We start from the raw sequence: 16,157 nt of genomic DNA on the forward strand, positions 1-16,157 counted from the left end.
ATAAATGGCTTTAGTAGCACATTGCTTATTTAATTGTCTCAACCTTAGGTTCCCCTACTGGGCCACAGCATCCTAGAATATTCACTGTAAATATTGGGTAGTTCTTAAGGGGCAGTACCTAATAAGCCTGCTGTATAAATACACGACCTGTTCTTCTCAGAGCCCGATGTGGTGAGTCTGAGAAGTTGTCTTTTCTTGGCACTCAAACTGGATTTCACAAATGTTAAAAACAAGTGTAGACCTTAATGATTATCTGGTAGTCCAGAGCTTTCATTTCTTCTACCTTTGAGATTTCTGTACCCAACTTGGAACATTTCAGTTATTTTTAAAAAAAACTATCTTCATCTTGCACATCTGACAGTCACTGGACCTAGGCTATCAGGTGCAGAGACGGCTCCAAGAAAGAGCTGCTGGTGGGATGAGGTGTAACGCGCAGACGGCCTGCCCTGGGACCGCAGAGCGGGCTGGGGGCCGGCGCGGGAGCACGCGCTGCGCACAGGCCGTGGCTGACGCTGGCCGCAGCCATTCATCACGGAGGAAACGTTCGGCTTAGTGGGATTTTGGGATTAGCTTTGAAGAAGTTGCGACTCTGCCTTTTGAAATGAGGCACATCAGATTAGATTACAGTTTCAGTTCTGTTCAGTGGGGCCCCCTGAAAGGACTCAAGGGAGTTGGGGGAGGAGGAGAGAAACGTCTTTATAAGCTGTTGAAATGAAGAGTGTTGGACTTGAGTCAGAAACCAAAGCGTGAGTCCTTCCGTGCCATTCAGCCTGGACCCTCCGCTTCCAGACGTTCTTGTATCTGTTCTCGCTCTTTCCTGCTGTCCTCCTGTCCCTAGACCTTGACTCGCCTGCACCCTGCCTTTTCTCTGTCCCCCTGTCACACAGCCCAGCAAGCACCTTGCCCTCTGCACTTCTCCACTCCCTCTGCTCCTCAGCTGACTGCTCTGGGTTCCGGCTCCAGACCCAGCAGCCCCACCTCCCCGCCACCTCCTTATGGAGGCAGGTGGTCGTTTCTGTCATCACTTCTCTGACCCCCCTGTAGCCTTTCACCCGATTGGCAGTTCTTCCTAAAATCGCTTTGTATTCTAAGTATGAAACAGTATACTCTCGCCTGGGTTTTCTTGTGGTTGCCAGGACACCCATCAAGTTTCGGTCCTGGAAACATTTAGCTCTCTCCCTGGGAAGTTTCAGTCACCCTCCCAGCTCCACTTTGCATGCATATTTGTCCCGACAGCTTCCAAATCTCTGTCCACAGCTGGGGTTCCTTGCTTGTATTCCAGTCCCCAGAAGCCAGCCACTTATCAAGTGTTTCAGCTTCTTGGATAATTTACAGAAGCTTTAAGCCTGTTCAACAAGAGACCTAAATTACCCCGCCCTCAGCCTCTGCAGCCAAAAGCCCTGGGTCCAGCTTGACTTAGTGATTCCATCCTTCTGCCCAGCCCCTCTCCCTCAGGCATCCATTTAGTATCCTTTAGTTCCCCTTTTATCTTCCTTCAGGCAGTTCTTGCCTGGATTATTGCTCTCAGAGTACCCAGAGAATTTCCTTAAGTGCAGCTACGATTGTGCCACGTGCCATCTCTGCATCACCCTCAAAGTGGTCCAGTGGCTTATGCGTCTCCCCTGAGCCAGCCCTTTCTCTAGCAGCTCTCATATGGTACACTTCAGACAAACTCAGCCTCCCAAAGTGCTCATTCACCTCTGGGGCTCTTCAGGAGATGTTCCATTAGCTTGAGGGACAGCACCTAGTCAGTGTCTAACGTCACTTAGCATTTCAGGTCTCGGTGTAGACATCGCCTGCCCTGGAGAGCCTTTCCAGGTCCCCTCAGACCGAATCCTATCCTCTTCCTGCACGTTTCCATGGCAGCGTGTGCTTTCTTCATCCCAGCTCTCAGCACCGCATGAAGGCTGCCTTGTATATCTTTTATCTCTTGTTAGGCACTTTATACTTTCTTCTTCCTCTCTTCAGGTTTGAACCATAGCGTCTTTGGGGGCTTCTTTCCCTTGCTCACAGTAAGCCCACAGATATTTCTCCAATGAATGGATCAAGAGTAAGTGCTGATTTGGAAGACATCTAACCCCTCTTAGACTTAACTTCCTCTTCTTTCAGATGGGAGTAATATAAATCCACACTAAATTTCAGTGAACATATGTCTTTCTTTAAAAAAAAAAAAAGAACTAATACATACTTTGGTGTCCTGTGTTGTAAGTGCCTAGAGGGAACTGTGTGTAATTGGTTAACAGCCTCCTTTTGGGTTTCAGATGAGATGCAAACATGAAATGTGCTTATTTATACACATACAAGGGATTTGAGAATTTTATTTGGCTAAATGTCTCAGGAGAGTGTAATTTTTATACTTCCACCAGGCTAAGTTATGGGAAAGATCTGATTTTCCTGGGCTACCCAGTGGGAGATCACTGAGCATTGCAACAGCACGTAGATGTTCAGAGGCATTGAACTGTGACGGTATTCTTGGTTTCAGTGCTATAATCTTGCCTTAAAAATCAAATACATATGTGTATAGCATAATTTTGGAATAATTTAAACACATTCTACGAACCACATTACAGCATTTACTTTAGTATTATTGCTAATTGTATGATTATTATTTTGGAGGAAAGATTTTAAATTAGGAGTCAGCCCAACTGGGATAAATTAAACATTTAGGTCAAGATAATTCACTGCTGCTCCTTTTAGGTGGCCTGTCTGGCTTTCAGTAATTGTTTCTGACCTGACTTCCTCTCCTCAGTTCCCATCCTCCCCAGAAATCTTTATTGAGTAAAGAAATATTTTGCACAGAGCCCCTCAGTGCACACATCTCCCGGACCCTCCGCGGTGCAGTGTCCCTTCAGGTTTGGGTGTTGAGTACACCTGCCAGCCTGCCTCCTTAATACAGCTTATTAAAACAGCTGGAAAAATTCAAACACGACGTAGGGCTGGGCCTGAGGAGTAACTCACCACCGGCAGTCTGTTTTAATGTCAGTGTTTTTTGATATTTGGGCCTGTTTACTTTTTGAAATTATTTACAGATTTCTTACAGATCATATGATAAAACCAGTGATTATCTTTAAAAGGAACGACTAGTTTCTTTCCTCTGTTGATTTGTGGAAAGAAATAGCCTTGGAAAGATTGTACTCAGGCCTTCAGAGACTGTAATTTCATTTTTTATTCTGTAGTATTTATCCGTTTCTTTTATAAAGCAGTGATTGCAGGGGGAAAAAATCTTTTGACAGTGACCTCTTTTCTATTTAGATTGCTTTTTAATTGAAAAGGGCAAAATGATTGTATTGCAAATGGCATTGGAAGGAAAACATTCTGTGTGCGTTCCTCCCAGCGGTCCCTTCTTGAGTGCCAGATTCTTTGAGGACAGAAATGATAGAGAAGTAACCCGGAGGCGTACGTTCTAGGAACCGAGACGGCTCGGGGTAGGACAAACCCTTGTAAGTGGAAGAAAGGGAGTGAAACTGAACCAGACCCAGAAGAATGCGCAGCACAGATGTTTTTTGTATCCCGTGGTCTTTGATTCCTGAATGTCTTTGAGTTAATGAAATAGGACCGCACACAGTCCACGGCACCTGTCAGTTCTGTTTTTCTCATTGTGAAAAGTGAAGGAGAGAGAATAATGATTAATCAGGATTTACTGGGCGAGGGCCTCTGATGACGTGGATGGTGAGGTTAGAGGCCTGGGGCCAGTTTTGGTCTGTAACCCCTGGAGCCCTGGTGCATGTCACCACTGGTCAGCAGGGGGAGGTGCAGGGGCCCCAGTATGACACGTGACTGGGTAACCCCGCAATGCCCTGGCAGGCACTTCTGAGTTTAATTGCCATGATTCTGGCACCTCTTATCAGGACTTAAACGTGCCTGTGTCTCGCCCATCTTCCAGAAACAGGCCGTGCTTGCCCTCTTTCCCTTGCTTTATCCTAAATCTGTTACTCTGTGATCACTTTGTAGAACGTGTTCATATTTTTCCAGTAGATAATTGTGTATTCAGTTATTTTTTCCTGTATTCATTCACACAGTGAATACTTACTGAGTATTTTCTGTATGCGGAATGCCAGGGCCAGGGATACAGAGATGAATGATCTACACTTCTGTTTCTAAGGAGCTTACGGGAGAGGGAAATTCCTCCTGAAATAAAAATAAAAACCTTAGTTCAGGCTTTTCTTTGGAGGAAGGGGAACACCATATAAGTAGGTGTTTTATTTGTTAATTGGAAATTTTTTATCTTAATGCCATTAGTCATTAGAGAAATGCAAATTAAAACCACACTAGCCACCCTTTATAATGGCCACAATAAAATACAATGGCAGTGGCAAAGGCTGGAGGGCCGTTGGAGTTCTTAACCATTGCTGGTGGAAAGACAGCGCACAGCCATCTGGAAAACAGTTTGACAGTTCCTTATGTAATTGACCATATGACCCAGTAATCCCATTGCTGGGTATTTACACAAGAGAAATAAGATCATATGTGCACACTAAAATCTGTCCATGAATGTTTATAGTTTAATTTATACTTCATACTTGTAATTAATAATTTCCAGAAATTGTAAATAACCCAGAAGTCCTTCAGCTGGTAAACGGATGAACAAACATGGGGGCTTCCACAGAGCGAAATACTGCTACACAGTGGGAAGGATGGGCTGTTGATGCGCTCAGTAGAGCTGCTGATGTGTGAAGCCAGGTGGGAGATGCCAGGCTCAGAAAACCACACGTATTATACTACATAGTTCCCTTTATATGACGAATGGAAAAAGCGAAACTACAGGTTGGGAAACAGATCGGCGGTTTCCAAGAGCTGGGGGTAGGAAGGAGGGGTTGACTCTGAAGGGGCACGTGGGGGACTTTGGTGGGGGCTGGAACTGTCCTATATCTTGATTATAGTGGCAGCTACTCAACTGTATCCATATTTCAAAATTCATTAAAAAGAGTGGATTTTACATTTTGTAAATTATGCATCAGCAAACCTGACTTAAAAGTTGTTTGAGGCAACAGAAAAAAACTTACATGCGCTATATTCACATAGTTCAAAAAATCCAAACAATGGGAAGGAAAAAGCCTCATTCCTACTCTTGCCGCCCATAATCACTAAGTTTCTGATGTATCTTAAAGCTTCTCTATGCCAGTGTCATCCTGTACGCACATATGTTCTCATCTTTACCTCTTTCTTACACAGAACACAGCTTATTAATGTAATTTTCTGCTGGGGTTCCGTCTCCGTGTAATTTATGTTACGGTTCTTTCCATACCAGTTGCATTGAGATCTTCCATTCTTTTCTGCAGCTGCATGACAAGAATTTTGCTGTATGAGTGCTTATCATTTATTTAACCAATGCTCCAGACTTTTTCCCCACCTTTTCCCATTATATGTATAGTGCTGCAGTGAATAATAACCTCGTACATACGGTCCCTTCTGCTATGATGCTCGTGTTGAAAACACGCATTTGTTCCAGTGCAGTTGATCTATCAGGGAACAGTTGAAGCATAACGTGAATTCTGAGTTTGCTCGTGTGTGATTTCATCCCTGAGAAACAGAAAACTGTGGACTGGAGTTGTGTAGGAGTAGCCCACACTCGTGCCCACACCGCCGACCACCACCAGCGACCTCCTCTCCCCGTGTATTGTCACACGGGTCCACACCTGGGGTCACGGCTTCCTTCTGGTTTCAGAGAGCCCCCCAGCGCTCACTTCCACAAGCACACTGCAGGTCATCTTCAAGGCAAAGTGCCCTGTTTTTTTGCAGTGTTTATGTATTTCTTAACCATTGGACATGTGTAAAACCATGCTACTGCTTTTATTAAGTGAGACATTGGCAGTTTTTGAGTGTTACGCAGCTAACTTCATCTTTTGCTAGAAGTCCTGTGGTTTTTGTTGCCTGACTTTGCGTAGTTCAGTGATTTAGAACATGTGTTATATGTATGTTGCGTTACAGAAGAACTGGCTTACCAGTGAGGATTTATTTGTGGACTAGATTCCCCAGCAGAAGGGTCCAGAGTTTTAGGAGTTAAATTCTGACAGACTGCTGCTGTGATGTGCTTACATGATCTAGTTGGTTTGGTTTTCCCTTTTTCATAAAAAACGCTGTGACAGAGCCGAAGGGCGTGTGTCAGCGTGCTTTGGGAAGAATTCCGCTCCCTTTAATCTCACGTTTGTGGGTGTTTCTGGACCTGTGATGGTCGTTAAGGAGGCTGTTTACATGTTGGTGCGAGGCAGATGCCTCACGGAGGCGGGAGTCTCAGGAAGAGGTGGGGAGAAGTGGATGTGTCGGGCCAGACAGATGTGTCAGGTTGTGACTTCTTCCAAGTCACCTGAAACAGAACGAGGACTTCAGGCCAAGAGACAGGAAGGGCCTGGTTATCAGAATGGGAAATGCTGGGGGGAGGATGTAGCTCAAGTGGTAGAGCGCATGCTTAGCATGCATGAGGTCCTGGGTTCAATCCTCAGCACCTCCATTAAAAAAAATTATAAGTAGACCTAGTTACCTCCCCCTTGCAAAACAAAGCAAAACAAAAACTTAAAAAAAAAAAAAAGAATGAGAAATGTCTGATTGTGAGAGAGCCCATGGCAGTCCCAAGACACAGCCACCAAGTGCCATCTGGAAAGAATGCCTCTCAGAGGCATTTTAAATCCCAGAGCTCAGACTCTGAGCCCAAGGCTAGGGCATTCCAAGCAGAGGCATTTGGTAAGAGGAGCTAATAATAATGCTTTCTCTCCTAAAGGATATAAAGATAAAAGAGTTGAAAATTGGAGATTAGGGACAAAGTTCAGGAAGTATATGAAGTGTTTGTGTTATTTGATATTTCACTTAGAAAGTTTTACAAAAATATTCAGACCCTGCCAGCTTATTAACTGTTTCTTTAAAGAGTTCTATTTGAAAACAAAATAATTGATAATTCATCATTTCTTTTCTGATTTTAGTTAACTATAAAAAGTCCACTTAAGGCCCTGGTCCTGTCAGTATCAGTTTATGCAAACTTGAAGCCAGCAAGAAGTAAATGACTTTAAAAAGTCTTGAAAACCGAATGATGATAGACTTTTACACTTTCTTAATACTGTTTTTTTTCCCACTTTTGTTTGATTAAGAATTACTTTCTTTGTCATAAAGTAGCAGGATGAACTATTATAATATTGAAGCTACAAATCATGAAAATTAATTGGGCAAAGCACTTTTAAATAAGTTAGTATTTAAAATTTAACAAAGAAGAAAGTCATTTGTTTTGTTAGTTAACGTGAACAAGGCAGGTTCAATCTGGAGACTGGAGTTTAAACCTGTAATTTTCTTGTCACTGGTGATTTTTGAAACCCTGCCCCTTTGTTTTGGGATTGCACAGCTCTTTTCTGCTTTTTTTTTTTTTTCATGAAGATGTTAAAAGAAGAACATCTCTCACCTTGTCAGCTCTTTTTGAAAATAGTAATTATTGGTTCAGCTAAGCTGCTCTTCATTTATTTTATTATCTACTCAGGATTTCTTTATTGATATTTCTCTATTACAATTTTGATTTTATATTAATATAACTACACCATAACACGAAATAGAATATTAAAATTTTCACCGTAATAGAAAATCCAATTTGCATTTCTCAGAGGCCTGGTTGTATGCTTAGAAAGATACACTTCAGTTGTCTACCTCCTTTATGAATGTTTGCTACACTTCTTGCTTTTAGAAAGATGTCTTGTGGGGGGGATGGTATAGCTCAGTGGTGGAGTGCATGCTTAGTATGCACGAGGTCCTGGGTTCAGTCCCCAGTACTGGAAAGAAATAAAATAAACCTAATTGCCTCCTCCCCTTCCCAAAAAAAAAAACCCAAAACATACATAGAAAAATGTCTTGTGTGTTGACCCCTCTAGGTGATCTTAGTATTGACCATCTCATATGTACACAATTCAACAGGAGTTTGATATTAGTAGATATTAAAAACCTTTATTGAAACAGTACAATGATTCGTGACCAACTGTTCTTGACTTAAAAGCTTTATTCTAAAAGAAACCTCTTATTCATTCTCTGGCTACATATACTAATCCAGGAGACTAGGGATGGTCTGTTCAATGTGATCAAAAATTTTTATGATGGAATACCTTGGGGAGAAAGGACGGGATGTCTCAGGCACTAGTTGGTTACTTGCTTTGTTCTCTGTCTCTCCTTTTTTACCCCAGAGACCATTCTTACACTCTGGGATATATGATATATATGCATATATCCCAGGGAGATGCTTAGGAAAAGAATTAAAGCAGTCGTATGACTTCCATGTTTAACTTGGAGAAGGAATTTTCTCCTTTGCCTTTGTCTGGGTTTAAGAGCTTTTCAACATCTGCCAGACTTGATTTGCTTTATTTAAAAGAGAGTATTTTCCACTCTTTTTAGAAATGAAACTTAAATGTGTAACTTTACTCTTACTAATCAAAGAACACCTACTGAAGATTTCCCTGTGTCCCACGCGCTGTGCTAGACCTTCCGCCCCTCCCCCAGCACCTTCTGAGGACAGCACTGCCGTGACCCCACCTGGCAGCTTGGGGAGTGGAGGGTTACGGAGGCTGAGGAACGTTCGCCCGTCACATGATTTGTGAGTGATGGAGACACGGTGCCAGCCCCTCTCTGGGACCTCAGAGCCAGGTTCTCAACCACCTAAATATATTTGCTTACCAACTTGGAATAAGGACATGTTTGTTAGGTGGTTATGTAAAAATAATTTTTTTTTAAATTAGCATTTCTTTATCACAGGGCTCACATTTGCTTGCTCATCTCTTCTTACTGCCAAAGACAGTACCACCGTTTCACGCAATAACTTATTCCTTCTTCATCCTTATTTTTAATGGGGGCAGAGCCAAATTTTGTTCTATTCATGAGGCCGACAGTTCTTTCTTGATTTCATTTCCTCGTGATGTGCCATTAATTCCAGACTGTAATGCAGATCATGCCCAAAGAATTTGTTTTAAAGTTAAGCCACTAATTTTACCTCAGAGAGAGATTCCACATGGGAATTCTGTTAAATTAACATAATTATGTCTTAGCCAAAGTGGGAAACTTTTCACTTCGATTTTTATGTATCTCTCGATAGCTCTCTCTTGCTCTCTCAGTGTGTTCCCCCCATACACATACACACATACACATAGACTCATACTGTATATACAACAACAGGCAACCTCTGCACAGTGATTTCAAGCTTGTGTTCTTGAGATAATCAAATGGTAGCACTTAAAACAAAAGGTCTTCTTGGAAAACTCTTTCCTTATATAAAGGATAACTAGTTATTGTAAGGAGAAGCTAAAATGTTTAAAATTAGCCAGAGATGAAATTTAAAATGGCACATTGGAAAAGGAAGCATGTTCTTTATGGATATAACAAGTTAACTAATGGCTTTATTTGGTATTTATTGAAGCATCGTGTTTTTCTAGAGTATCTGCTTTTTAAAAATAACATCTCTTATGCCTAGAAAATTTCTGTAATGTTTTCTTTTCAGATATCTGGTGTTTGTATTGAATCAAAAACATAAATGTTTATGAGAAAAAAATACAGTGCTTTACGATAAAGTGTATCCCATTGTCTAGAAATGAGCCCTCGGTGGTTAACTCCAGCCCTGCCGTCCCTTTTTTGTTACATCATTAAAAGAACCTTCCAGTTTCTGAGTTTGGTTACTTTATTGCTTGCTAAAACAATAGCCATACTTAGTCTATTACAAAAGAGTCTGTAATTTCTAGTGTTTCTGTCTTTGTTCTATTGAGTGACTTTCTTTCTCTTTTCTCCCAATGAAGCAAATGAAGAAGCACCCCTGCCGCCAGTGCGACAAGTCTTTCAGCTCATCCCACAGCCTCTGCCGCCACAACCGGATCAAGCACAAAGGCATCAGGAAAGTTTATACCTGCTCGTAAGTCGTAGTTTCTAACACGGGAAGCAGAGAGAGAGGATTAGGCCGGAACGTCTCCAGGTGTCTCCTGCTTCGCCACTAACTTCCCACTCCCCGTCCCCGGCTGCATGGCTCGTGGGTTTCCTTGCTTAACTCAGTTTTGTTTTGACAGGCCGTTCTCGCTCAGTTTGTAACACTTAAACATATTAACATAAAAAGGAGCGATTCCTTGCACGCCCTCAGTTACCTGTGTCCTCGGTTACGCGGAGGCGTGTGTCTGTGTCTGTGCGTCTGTGTCTGTGCGTCCGTGTCTGTGCGTGTGTTACTACCGAGGATTTTGGAGGAGGGGCTTGGTGCAGGTGGTGCTTGGTTGAGGGAGCTGCCAGCACTGGCAGGTGCGTTGGGCTGGCTGATGTTCTCAGGGGTTCAGAGCAGGCCCTGGTAGGGCGAGTTGTGGAGTCAGTCCTGCAGGGCACCCCTCATCAGGGCCACCTCCAGTCAGCGCACGCCACTGGGGGGAGGCCACATTCGAGGAACTGAGTGGACAGTCAGTCGTGAGCCTCTTCTTTGTATATGAAGGTCAGAAATTGTTATATTATTATTAGCGAGAAAGCTTTATCAGCCCCTCAGCCAGGACATGCCTGAAGTGAGGTGATGTAACGAGGTTACTTTAAAGCATTTCTCAGAAAAGAGGACTAAAGCACACAGAAGCCACGTAGCTGGCATGTGGCCATGCTGGAGCCGGGCTCAGGGGACCTGGAGGGGGTACCCAAGAGAAGGCATCTTGGGTAGGAAAACAGGGACCTAACTGTCCTGTGAAATTGAAGCTGGGAGTGATTTTGGTGAGATGAGAACCTTCTATAAGTAAGGCCTGTATTGTTGGGGCTGCATTGAAAGAATCAGTGGATTTAGAAGGAAGCCCTGGACTGAGAAAAAGATGGAAAGGAAGGCTGGCCTGGCCCGATCCTTCCCTCAATGGGTTAGCTCGCCTCCCGGGGAAGTCCCTGTAAGGTGGTGACGCGCCAGGATTGCCCTGCTTGTTTCATCTGTTGTTCTTTGGTGTTGGTGCCGGCTCCTGGGGCTGGTGCCCACCACTGCCCCGTAGAGGGTCTCTAACATGAAGTCTTCAGAATTTGGGACCAATCATTATAAAATTCTCAAAAGATTTTCTGAAGACAGTAAATTTGGTTCTGCAAAAGCCATGGGGTCCTTTCCATCCGCCTTCGCTGTGGTGGCATTCTTGACTTAGAGCATCCATAATCACCGTGGTCATTAACTGCTGTTACCTGTTTTTGGCCTGTTTGATTAAGAAAATGATAAATTCATATCTTCTAAAGAACTGTACTCATAATTTATGAGGGGGTGCAGTTTGTACAAACTGAAATGAAAACTTAAATATTGACCTATTTTGGATATCTATTCACAGTTTTCTACATTTTAATCTACTGATAGGACACATGCATTTGAGTGCTGTGGTTATAACCATGCATATTGCATTTGTGCTTTGCTGAGGAATTTGACAGGGTGCACACTGTCTCGTGCTAGTTATGAGAGTGGACAGGAATAGTTAACACCAGCCTGAAGGAGTCAGGCAGGGACTTTTTTCGTATTAAAGTGTCTCGTGCCGTAAATTCTGAGGGCACACTGTGAGTCACTGGAAAGAAAACTTTGGAAATTTAATACTCTCTATGTTAAAATTACAGCCATCTAGAATTACGAATTAAGTCATACTTTACCCAAACTCAGAAAATAAATACTCCATCTGAACCAAATTAGGTTGGTCCTATAAGGACACAGAAACTGATAGAAAACTTTTTACAAAAGCTGCAACAATTTTTTTCACAAATCTAGGATACTATGATGCATAGCAAAATAGCTCTTGCACTGTGGACCAATGGTAGTCATCGAGACCACCCCGAGCCCTCTGAGTGTGCTGCTGGCTGGTTTAAGGGCTCCCGGCAACGAGCGTGTTCCACAGTGTGAGTTACTTTAAAGCAAGTAGGTTATATTTCCTTACCTTTTGCTCCACAGGCACTGCCCAGACTCCAGGCGTACCTTCACGAAACGGTTGATGCTGGAGAAACACATCCAGCTCATGCACGGTATTAAGGATCCTGACTTGAAAGAAATGACAGACGCCACCAATGAGGAGGAAACGGAAATAAAAGAAGATGCCAAGGTCAAACATTGCACTTTCTCTTTACGGTGAAGTTGGGTTGTTGACTTGCTTTTTTCCATTTAAATTTTTCTATAGTTACAGTTTAAAAAATTCAGACTCTGCATAAAGCTATAAAAAATAGGGATTCTCTGTCTGCACTCATTCTGACCTTTCATCTTGCTCCAAAAAGGTAACCTTTATTAAGTTTCTTCTGTACCCTTCCAGACACTGCTTTAGTGGTCACTCTGCTTACATACAAAATTTTTCAAATTTTATGTTGACTCACTAAAGTAGTCTCTTACGCAGAGGACTCTATAAAGCCAGATTCCCTTTCATTGCCAGTATATTGGTTGTGAGAAGGACCTAATAAAAATGGATTCCATGTGGCTTCTGTTTGTAATGATGAAAGGTGAAATTAAAAAAATTCCTGCCATATTCTGTCAGTGGGTAGTGAACATGAGTCAGACAGCCGTATGTATATTAACCTGATACAAGGCCTGAGTGTGCCGAGGGCCACTTATACAGCAGTGGTTCAGGAGACACATGGGAGCCACCGCTGTCTTTGGCCCTGTGCTGTGTCTGGAATGTACCTGGCTAAAAGCCTGTGTGTGCTTTCAAGGAGTTAATCATTGAAATCAGAATACAAGTCAGACGAGTGTTTAAGTGTCGCATTAAATCGTAATCCTTTCCCTCAAGTGCTGGGGTGGAGTTAAGGAATGTGCATGCAGTATGCAGTGGCAGCTTCAGGACAAGGCCAGAAAAGACAGGACGTCCACAGAGCTGGAGGAGGGAGCGTCTTTTAGGCTTGGGTTTTTGGAGAGCTAGAAGGGAGCGGGTTTGACGTGGGTGAGTGGACAGGAAAGGGCAGTTCCCAGACCAGGTGAGGCGCAGGTGGCTTGCCATCTGAGTTGCAGGAAAAGCACAAGTCCTGACATTTTCTCCCCTGCAGGGTGATTTTCAGTCTGGCCTGTCCCTTGCCCCTCCCTGGCTTCATCTGTGTCCTCACCTGGTCACCTTGCTCCAGCCCCCCCCCCCACTAGCCCCCCCTTCGTCCCCCATGCACACAGGCTGGCTCCCGGCTGGGCCCCTTTCCCCCGCGTGGCCTCAACACTGCACACTGGCTCCTCTGTTGCCGTTAGTCCGGCTCCATCGGAGCCTGCGTCCCACGAGGGCAGTCTGTCCTCCTGAGCCCGCTGGTGGAGGATGCCTGGCATCCCGCAGCCAAGTCCACCTTCGCGGAGTGGACGGAAGGAATAGGGCGACAGACCTGCCACTGTAAGAAAACCGCATCCCCAAGCTCCCAGGACGCATTTCCCCGGCATCCGCGGGGTCCGAGGGAACTGACCATTCATCACCCCCGAGAGGCAGGTTTTCAGCTCATCTGTTCCGTTCTTCTCCCAAAGGTTCCCAGCCCCAAGCGGAAGTTGGAAGAACCCGTTCTAGAGTTCAGACCTCCCAGAGGGGCCATCACCCAACCCCTGAAGAAGCTGAAGATCAACGTTTTCAAGGTTCACAAGTGCGCCGTGTGCGGCTTCACGACCGAGAACCTGCTGCAGTTCCACGAGCACATCCCGCAGCACAAGTCGGACGGCTCCTCGCACCAGTGCCGGGAGTGCGGCCTCTGCTACACGTCGCACGTCTCCCTGTCCCGGCACCTCTTCATCGTCCACAAACTCAAGGAGCCGCAGCCCGCGGCCAAGCAGAATGGGGCCGGGGAGGAGAACCAGCAGGAGAACAAGCCCGGCCCCGAGGACGAGCCGGCCGACGGCCCGGTATCGGACCGAACGTGCAAGGTGTGCGCCAAGACCTTTGAGACGGAAGCTGCCTTAAACGCGCACATGCGGACCCACGGCATGGCCTTCATCAAATCCAAAAGAGTGAGCTCCGCCGAGAAATAGCCCCGCGCCTCCGCCAGGAGAACCCCTGTCCACATTGGAAGAAAAAAGACATTTTTGTTACAAAAAGTTTGCAGTATAATAGAGTTAACAGTACGGTCTAGGCTGTTGCAATATATCCTCTCTCCACGTCCTGCACCTCGTCTGTATATCCTTGATAAGTATTAAAACAGTATTTGAGTTAAAAAGAGTTTGTATATATTTAAATGAATAACTTTTTATACTCTTTGTTAAATGTTTGTATCAGTATTTAGTGGAAAATGTTTTGAAGTGGGTTTTTTTTTTCTTTTGGTTTATTTTTGTTTTTGTTTTCTAATTTGGGTTAGGATTTTTCTTTTTTGTACTGTTCCTTTAAAACAGAGTTCTTAGTAACAGGGGCAGTTCCCGAATTCCAATAAACCATTTTGTATGTCACAGATTTGAATGGGTTAACTAATCACAGGCTACGATAATGCCTTTTTTAGTGTTTTTAATTTTTAGAATTCACTACGTAAATTGTAGGTGACTGTAGGTCTTCAAAACACTAGGGACTTTTAAGTGTCTTAGCACTCTTCCTCAACGTGCCTGCCCCGCCCGCGTGCCCCTCCGGTGGCCCGCACTCTGGCGTGTGGCGTCCTCTCCAGGCCAGGCCCAGCCGTGTTGGAAGCAGCCTTGCAGATGGCTTCGGTCCCAGTGGGGGATGAAAACTTGGGCCAGAAATCCAGTAAGGAAGGCGGATTTCCTTAATTCCATTTCAGAACAGGGAAGAAGGGTATTCTAATGGGAGAAAATTGGGGGGGGGGGCGAACAGTTTCTGGGCAGATTTGCAAGGCTGGCTTATAAAAGAGCACAAGGAGATAAAGTGACGAAAGGGCTGGACTCCTGTAAAAGTTATTACTATGTAGTTAGACCAGTAGATTTATATAGTCACGTTTTTGTCATGTAATTTATTAACTATTACAAAGACACAACTGAAAATATCAAGTATTTCTCTGGCTCTTGACAGGAAGAAAAAAAAAATCACAGTTGATTTAACCCTTTGCTGTCTAGAGAGTTGGCGTTTCCTGTTCTGGGTGCTACTGCTAAACGTTCTGGTACTGCACAACTCCAACCACCGACTTATCAATGCAGCAGCCGGCGTGTCGCAATTGGCCGTTCAATTCAGCACTGAGCCACCTGGGTTTTAGTTCAGACATTTCAATAAATATCTTTAATATCGGTAGTTCTGCTTTCTTAGTGCAGCCGAGATACTCCTCTGTCCCTTCCAAACGTTTATAGTTCTCTGGGAGTTATATTTTTTGGTTTTTTTGTTCTGTGTTTTCTTTTGCATTTTGTATCTTGTATTTATCCCTAAACATATTTTGTACTTTTTTTTTTTTTAAGAAAAATCTTTTGTGTATATATAGATATCCTTGCATGATATACTGTAGTCAACGTTCGGTTCCTCAAAAGGTCTTGCTGCTGTCAGGTGTCATGCACTAACCACACCCATCATAACTGTATTAAACACATTTCACATGTAAATAAACGTGGGACATTTGGTCCTTGTGCTTCCGTGAGAGAGTTATTGGTGGTGGGTCTCTGGCATCTTCATGAAGTTTAAGGAGTGATTCATTGCAGGGATGGGCTATAGGATACTGCAGAATTTTCTCGGCTCAGATAAGCAACGTATTCATTCTCGTTGGCAATCAAGTATTTTGTCACTTCCTTGTTGACTCCATCAGGACATCAGCATAACCTGAGGGCGTGGTTAAGTACTTCTCAACTTGAAATTCAATCACTGTTACTTGTTATATTTACACTTGTATTGCTCTTAAGTTGTATTCATAGCACTTTTCATATGTTTCTGCATTTGAACCTTGCAATAAACCTGTGTGGTGAGGCTGCACAGGTCCTAACAGCCTAGTTTTACAGTTGAGGAAGCTGAGCTCAGATTAAGTTCTTGGCCTAAGCCCTCAGAGCTGGTAAGTGGCTTTGCGTGTTAGAACCCAGATATTCTTGCTCTAAATCGAGTGCTCGCTCTCTGTGTTTATGTACATATTGACGAATACTCATTTATTCAACAAATAAAACGTATGTGCAAAACACGATACTAGAATTCTTGTTTGTGGCACTATAGCTTTTATAAGATAACCTGGGAGTCTTTACTCATAGGGACCCAGAAATCCTTGTTAGTATGAAATGAGCATCTATTAAATGCCTAGTTGTGCATCCAAGAAAGTTTTTAAAAATGCCCAGAGGTCCAAAATGAAGAAACTGAAATTCAGAGTAGAAAAACAGGGCACAA

General features: G+C 43.7%; 1 protein-coding gene across 7 annotated transcripts in view; it reads left to right on the plus strand.

The window, feature by feature from the left end:
• Nucleotides 1-15,960, plus strand: part of ZNF532 (zinc finger protein 532) — an 84,146-nt gene extending 68,186 nt beyond the window's left edge. For 6 of the 7 annotated variants that reach the window (XM_032470437.1, XM_032470439.1, XM_032470441.1 and 3 more), the window contains 3 exons: nt 9,747-9,859; nt 11,870-12,017; nt 13,400-15,960. In XM_032470437.1, coding sequence (XP_032326328.1) covers nt 9,747-9,859; nt 11,870-12,017; nt 13,400-13,894 — 756 coding nt within the window. In that variant the 3' untranslated portion in view covers nt 13,895-15,960. The remainder of the gene's footprint in view (nt 1-9,746; nt 9,860-11,869; nt 12,018-13,399) is intronic. The other variant, XM_014557691.2, reaches the window with a different exon arrangement.
• Nucleotides 15,961-16,157: the final 197 nt, after the last annotated feature.

This window comes from Camelus ferus, chromosome 30 (assembly GCF_009834535.1).
Source record: "Camelus ferus isolate YT-003-E chromosome 30, BCGSAC_Cfer_1.0, whole genome shotgun sequence".
Taxonomy (NCBI): domain Eukaryota; kingdom Metazoa; phylum Chordata; class Mammalia; order Artiodactyla; family Camelidae; genus Camelus; species Camelus ferus.